The 7,628-nt window shown below is 42.5% G+C and overlaps 1 protein-coding gene across 4 annotated transcripts in view; it reads left to right on the top strand.

Moving 5' to 3' along the window:
* Positions 1-1,671: 1,671 nt before the first annotated feature.
* mettl22 (methyltransferase like 22) overlaps positions 1,672-7,628 on the top strand; it is a 69,003-nt gene continuing 63,046 nt past the window's right edge. Inside the window, exons 1-3 of one of the 4 annotated variants that reach the window (XM_038821038.1) lie at positions 3,969-3,987; positions 4,563-4,654; positions 5,958-6,101. In XM_038821038.1, the coding sequence (XP_038676966.1) occupies positions 5,996-6,101 (106 nt within the window). In that variant the 5' untranslated portion in view covers positions 3,969-3,987; positions 4,563-4,654; positions 5,958-5,995. Of the gene's footprint in view, positions 1,705-3,968; positions 3,988-4,014; positions 4,102-4,562; positions 4,655-5,957; positions 6,102-7,628 lie in introns of those variants that run through there. The other 3 variants (XM_038821037.1, XM_038821039.1, XM_038821036.1) reach the window with 3 other exon arrangements.

Here is a 7,628-nt window from a genome sequence, read left to right as displayed (position 1 = left end):
GAAGGGGACTGCATGCCAGCAACGTAAGTGTCTCTATTTAAAAGTTCCATGTGCTCAGTCGCCGAAACTTGGAGACATGCGCACGTTCTCCCTAGAGCTGTGAGGGCCTGGTAAAACTCATCGAGTGACTTACCAGGGAACTGTTGTTTAGTCGTCAGGAGATGACGTGCGTGTACTGATGTGCCATCAATTGTACGAGAGACGAGTTGCTTTACAAAAGTTAGGCTTTAATAAACTAGAACTTTAGCCCTGCGGTCGTCTACAATAAAATGGACGACCGCCGGACGTTTGACTATTTATACCTCGGCAAGGAGGCGTGGTTAACTCAGCCTCTCGACCAATCGGTCGAGAGGCACATAACCGACCAGGGCCAATGGTAAGCCGGTGTTCTGCCCCAATGGCAGACAGGTATGCAAATCATATCACCACATATACTTCGTTGACTGGCCGGAGAAAGTGTCCTTTGAGAATCTCCATGGCCGCATCATAATCGCTTTCGTCCTCAATCATTGAGTATACCGCCGTGCCTATGCATGAGTAGAAGATGTGGACTTTCTGCTCCTTGGTGGGGCTTGCCAGCTGCAGTCGTCAGGTAACTATTAAAATACGCCTGCCAGTGTTTAAAGATTGCAGACGCATTTGAAGCATGCAGGCTGGTGCGGAGGCAGCCAGGCTTGATGCGTAGCTCCATTCCAAAATTCTAGTTGATTAAATTGATGTACCATCAATTGGACTCGAGACATGATTAAGATCCAAACTGTGGCTTTAATCAGCTAGTTGTTAGCCCGGTGGTCGACTACAGAGAAAGGCCGACCGCCGGGAACTCTGGGTACTTATACCCCACCTCAGAGGCGGGGTCTACTTGCCTCTCGACCAATTGGTGAGCAGTCACATGATTAGTCCCAGCCAATCGGACGAGAGGCACATGACCAGCCAGAGCCAATGGGAAACCCATGCTCTGCACCAATGGCAGTGCTCACATTCATACCACCACAGGGAGGAAACCGGAGCACCCGGAGAAACCACGCAAGCATGGGGAGACTGTCCAGACTCCACACAGACAATTTAAAAAAAATACATTTAGAGTACCCAATTAACTTTTTTTTGCAATTGAGGGGCAATTTAGTGTGGCCAATTCACCTACTCTGCACATCTTTTGGGTTGTGGGGGCGAAACCCACGCAAACACGGGGGGATTGTGCAAACTCCACACGAACAGTGACCCAGAGCCAGGATTGAACCTGGGACCTCGGCGCCGTGAGACAACAGGGCTAATCCACTGTGCCACCGTGCTGTCCCAACACCGCACAGATAAGTTGGGAATCGAACCTGGGACCCTGGAGCTGTGAAGCAACAGTGCTAACCACGATGCTACCGTGCCACACACATAATTTTAAAATTGCTGCTATTCTGTTAGCTAGCTCTGTAACAAATTGAAATACATTTACTAGTCGGCAGCTCTCTCCAACTTCATCTGTTAGGGTTCCATTGTTTTTAAAGCTTGTATCACTGCTGTGCTCTGCACATTCCTTGAGACCCAAATAGATCTGTCCATTTAGCACCTCTGTACTTACTTATATGGCAATGAGGGTGTGTGAGCATCCCTGCTATTGGCTTACAGTATACTGTTGAGGAATCAGTGCGTGCCCCTGGCATTGCTTGCTGACTGAGAATATGAATTCCCAGAAATAAGGCACCTCAAAAGGTTGGTGGATTTATCTCACCTATCAATGTTGACTAGGAAACAACTAAACTCAGATGGTTTGAGCCCTTGACTATTTCCAGTGTCATTTTGCTGAACCAAGTCTTTAATTTGGTAAGGAAAAGGGTTTCTAGTTCTTCTCATGTCGGACTGCTGTACAACTTGATCTTGGTTATTCACTGCAGAAGCAAAGAACCTCGATATAATGTAAATTACAAGTGCCCAAATTACCTGCACCAGTAAAAATCTGAAGCTTTGCACTACAGAATCAGTACTTAAAACTGATCTGAACATGTAAATATTTTGTATAGTATTTTGTACTATACACATCTGTGTATAATGCGTTTCAATTATTTAACTTATAGACATTCTCATGATAATTTAAATGATTATTGTTCTTTCACATTGAACTATTGAACAGTCATTTGCACAATGCCTCATTTATTGAACTTGACCTGCCTTGTTAAAGTTGTAACAATTGGTGTGAAAATGACTGATAAATGGTGACACCTATGACTGGTGTGTCATATTTATTTCAAATTTGCACAGTGTGCAGCAAAAAAGAGCAGCATCAACAGTTTAAGTAGGGTTTTTTCAACAGTTGAGGTTTCGGTCATGGAAATATGGATATGGATACACCTTCTAACCCAAGCCTCCCCAAAAATCCTTGGAATCAATAATTCTGCATCTCGCTGTTAGAAAACAGCCCAACTCCTTCTCAATTTTTGCCATAAAGCCCTGACTCCCACATAAATTCTTGCAGCCCCCAATTTTGACAAAGCTTTTGGCTGAAAAAGAGGCTGATTAACTGAAGCTTATATTGTAGAGCACTGTTGGGCATCTTATTCCAATTTTCATCCTTACTCTTCTGAAAATAGTGAATACCACTGGATTGGTTCCACAGACACCAACAATCTTTTTTGTGGAAAATATTTTATTAAGGATTTCATAATTTTAACAATCAGGTTTTAACAAGAACAAAACAATATAACCACTAGACCCCCCCGCCGCCCAGTAACAAACCCCAGCCAACATTGGCTTACACAAATTGGACCTCCCTCCCCAGCCCCCTTTCCACTAGTTTTCCTGACCTTACCCACCTGCAGCGATCCCCTCAAGGCGAATTTGATTTTCTCGAGTCTGAGAAATCCCGCCATGTCGCTAACCCATACCCCTTCTTCGTGGATTCCGAGTCCCTCCATCCTAGTAGGATCCATCTCCGGGCCACCATGGAGGCTAAGGCCAGGACATCAGCCTCACACACTCCCTGGGCTCCTGCATCTTCCAATGCACCAAAGATCGCAACCTCTGGACTTGGTACCACCCTCACTTTTAATACCTCTGACTTGATGTCAGCAGACACCAGCAATCATATGGTGCCTCCATCAGGAAGTTATTTTTTTCATGTTAAGGGTTTCGACAGGGTGCATCCACACACTATTCAAGCACTATGGGGTGCTTCAAAACCAAACATAATCCTATCCTCACAAGGATGATCACACACATGTATTTTCCCAGAGTAGTAATTGGAAATATTCTGTAGCTTTCAGCAGGTAATGGGTGCGAAAAGAATATAATAGATTGAGACCGAAAAGCATCAGACCGTAGACTTCAACTTTACACCAAGTTCACCCGTGTATAGTTTCTATACCAATGCATGGTAGCACAAGTGGATAGCAGTGTGGCTTCACAGTGCCAGAGTCCCAGGTTCAATTCCCTGCTGGGTCACTGTCTGTGTGGAGTCTGCACATTCTGTCTGTGTGGGTTTCCTCTGGGTGCTCTGGTTTCCACCCACAATCCAAAGATGTGCAGGTTAGGTGGATTGGCCATGATAAATTGCCCTTAGTGACCAAAAAAGGTTAGGAGGGGTTATGGGGATAGGTTGGTCATGAGATCTCAAGTGGACTGGTGCAGACTTGATGGGCTGAATGGTGCAGACTCGATGGGCTGAATGGCCTCCTTCTGCACTCTATGTTCTAAATAAATAAACATTATTTTAGTGACGTGAAGATTTATGTACAAAACTGTACTATTTATTTTATTCTGTCTGCTGTACTGATTGCAAACAGCAGAACCTGATATTTTTTTTAATAATGTGGATTTGTTCAGCATAATATGCCGGAGTGATCTGCAGCATGATTTGGAGTCACTGTTCGGAGGTGGGGGCAGGGGTTACTTTGAGGGCCTTGCTGATCGCTCGCTACACTGAGGAGTCCCGGAGAGTGGAGCTCCCCTTCCCACTTGACAAAACGGGCTATGTACGGCCTCGGCTGGTTTTGAGCAGCGGTAGGAACCTGAGTGGCCGGCCCCAGTTGTTGGGAGGGAGCATTAGAATGACGGAGCGCCGAGGATCGGGGGGGGGCGGGTTTGATGTGACGCTCCCCACCAGTAACCGAGCGGGTGAGGGCGGCGGTTGTGGATAGATTTTACATATCCCCCGGCAAACACACACAGCTCAGACTATTGTGTTGGTTAAAGCGGCCGAAGTGTCTCCGCTCCTGGTCCTGGCTCCCTCCCCTCTAACATGGAGTTGCTGCACACTTATTACTGGCGCAATGCCCGGGTCCCTGATGGCACCTGGAATTAAACCCTCTCCTCTGAAATGTGTGCTGTGCGAGCAAGTTGCTGCCTGAATTTGACGCTGAAATAACCTGGGGGACATATAAACTCATTGCTGTAGATGAATGGTCTCCCCAGTGTATCGTGCACTCATTAAGTCACAGCTCTCCCCTGCGAGGCTTCACCTGCAAAAAGGGCCTCCCCAGCCAAACTGGCCACCCTACCGCCAATGCTTTAGCAACCGATGAACACATACGGTCAAAAAACTGACTTTAAAATCTGGTTGTGACTTTCCTCCCTAGCTGCTGGCGGCAGTGTCGACGACATTAGTGATGGATTTCTGGAGACTCGGGGGGCAATCTTAAAAGGGTGGCAATCCTGCTCGCAGCATAATGTAAGCACTGTTTATTGACAAATTGTAAATAAACGCCGCCACTGCAGCTGGTGAAACTTGAATTCAATAAAAAAAATCTGGAGTGTCCAGTGTGAAGAGACCAGCAGGTGGACTCAGAGCACCTGGCTGGCCCTGCAACGTTCAGCTCGCCCTTTTTCAAAAAACTGCAGATATGCAGACTGTCAGTCCCATTGTGGGACCGTTGGGGTGGGGGAGGGGAGTCTGAAATTATTGTGCCAAAACAATCGCTAAATGACTCCTATGCGTTAACTTAAAAATAGTCCAGGAATAAGTGGAATATTGTATAAATAATCTTAAATGATCCGTGTATGGTCAATATGCAACAGCCTGGAACAATAGTTTTAGACCAAGAGAGGGGTGCAGATCAGTATTATACGCATAAACATTAGGAAATTTGTGTGGATGATTAAGATGTAATCAGTATAATGTTAAATTGAAATGAGGTGCTCTCAAGGGTCGGTACAGACTAAATGGGCCAAATGGCCTCCTTCTGTACTGTAGGAATTATATGGTTCTATACCAAGTGGGAGCGAACATCAGTTCGCTAACCAGAAATGCATGCTATGTACGAAGTGGACACGTGTCTGGTGACATGGATTCCCAATCCTCTTTCCAATTGATTATGACTACAAAAATGATCAGTTTTCACTGCTACCTTGTAAAGAGAGCAAAATGTTTGTTCACCTGCCGCCTGGTGAAAGTATCAATGACATGCAAAATTCAAAAAACTATATGTGGTTGGTTTCATGGGTTTTTTTTTTGGTGTTATTACCCACTTCAGGAAGTAGTTTTGTAATATAGGAAATGTTGTTAGATCTTAGCAGTAGTGATAATGAAATGACTACTTTAAAATGACAATTCAAATGAACTGTTGTGAAGTGGAAGGAATGGAACGTTGAATACAAAGTAGCATTTAATTTATTTGACCACCACTAAATTAACAGTCAAACTTTGTCCTATCTGACTTTGTTATTAAAACCTCGAGAATAAAACACCAGTGAAATGTACTCCTTGATTGGTTAAAGAAAAATAGTTAAACCTTGGGCTGAGTTTCATCCAGTGTTAAAATATGCATCTGAATGTGAAAGCTGCTGAGAGTATTCAAAATATTTCTCATCTGTCAGTTTGCAAATGTAATCATAACTTAATTGTAACTTTAGAAAAATAATTCTTTAGCAGAACTGTTTTTATAATATTGACAGGATTTTGGGTGTTTATTTGTCAATAAGTTAAATTGATTTTGGGCATTTACTATAAATATGCTATATTATTGTATTTGCAGTATTTTGCCATTGCCATGCTGGATCAGACAGGGAATGCATGGATTCCATCACATTTAGGAGTGATACCGTGCTTTCTGACGTCCACATGTACACACCAAACATTAGGCACCTAATGGTGAGACTAAATACAGTCGGACAACCAGGTACCGTCTGAGAATAATGTTGCATTGTATTTTCCTTTACACTCTCTTTTGACTTCTCACTACTTCTGGAATTTTGCTGAGGCAGGTGAAACAAATGGAAGATATCCCAATTTTTAAAAAAAAATCAAGGTTGATTTTGTCCTCTTCTCTCTGTTCCGAGATAGTTATGATTTCTTTATCTGGAAAAAAAAATGTAATAGATTTGTTTTACAATTTTGTTTTATGTGCTGGATGTACATCAGGTTACAATGTCATTGGTCACTTCCATAAATGTCCTTAATACCCCATACAAACTGAAAGTGCTACCTTCCAGCATCTGATTTTCTCCTGGCCATCGGATGAATATTCATTTAGACTGAGGCTAAAGGTATAAGCACATAACATTGCTTGATATAAACAGTATTTTCACATTAACTTCAGTGTTTAACAATCTCTTTAATGCCAAGCCAAAAAAGTTTACTTTCCTTTATTAATATTAATCTTTGAAATAATGAGGTTTAGTTCTCACATGGCAATGCCAGATCTAGCTCATTGTCTCTTCCGGCTTTAAACTTACTAACAGCCAAGTTCAAACCCACGCTTAAAAATTCCTGGTGGTTGAGTTGTCCATCAAATGAATATTTGGTCCTGAGCTTCTCACAGGCTTGACCAAAGACTTCACCACAGTCATGTTTGCCAATCAAAACCACCCTCCTGGGATGTCAGTAAACTAGGATGTTTGAAATTGGATGATTTGTTTTGATTCATTGACTTATACCAAGTTGTCTGAATTAGCTGGTAGGTAGAAAATTGTGTCAGTGGAAGTAATTTAGGTAACCAAGGACATGAAATTAAGACAAAGATGGGTGTATGGAGTTAGACTGCAGATCAGCCATGAGCTCAAGGAAGATGCAAATATTTTTCCTTCAGTGACTTAGTATGATCTAAACTGCTTTGCTTGAAAGGGTGGTGGAGGCAGTAACTTTCAGAACTGAATTCACTGAACTGAATACAATATTTAAACAGGGTTTTGAGGAAAGTGCGGGGCTGTCGGTCTAACTGGATATCTCTTTCAGAGAAAAATGGGTTGAATGGTTTCTTTCTGTGCTATATATTTCTATGGTCTACTAATCTGCCCAGCCAATGTGAGGCTGATCAAGAACATAGTTATATCCAAATAAAGATGTTAAGAAAAGCTTCTGAAATGTAAAGAATTGACTCTTTTTTCATCCCAGGCAAGTAAAAGAAAATTCTGTAACTGCTAAAAACTACTGCCTGGAATAGGTAGAGCAAGCCATGATCCAAATATTCCAATAGATAAAAATGTTTTTGGCACAATTCTCATATGAAAAACATCACTATTTTTCATCAATGTAAGGAATTAATCTTGCATTTTCTTTTCATAATTTCACCAATTTTTGTAATCTGGGCAACACTGATGCAGCCAACACATCATTGGTGGTGTTGCAAAAATGTACAGTAATACTTTGGACCTCGTGAGATGTCGCATGTTAACTAATTAAAGCTACCCTAAATTATTCTTTTTAT

The sequence above is a fragment of the Scyliorhinus canicula genome, chromosome 15 (genome assembly GCF_902713615.1).
Source record: "Scyliorhinus canicula chromosome 15, sScyCan1.1, whole genome shotgun sequence".
Lineage (NCBI taxonomy): Eukaryota > Metazoa > Chordata > Chondrichthyes > Carcharhiniformes > Scyliorhinidae > Scyliorhinus > Scyliorhinus canicula.
The sequence above is the reverse complement of the archived record's forward strand: the minus strand, read 5'-3'. Positions and strand labels throughout refer to the sequence as shown.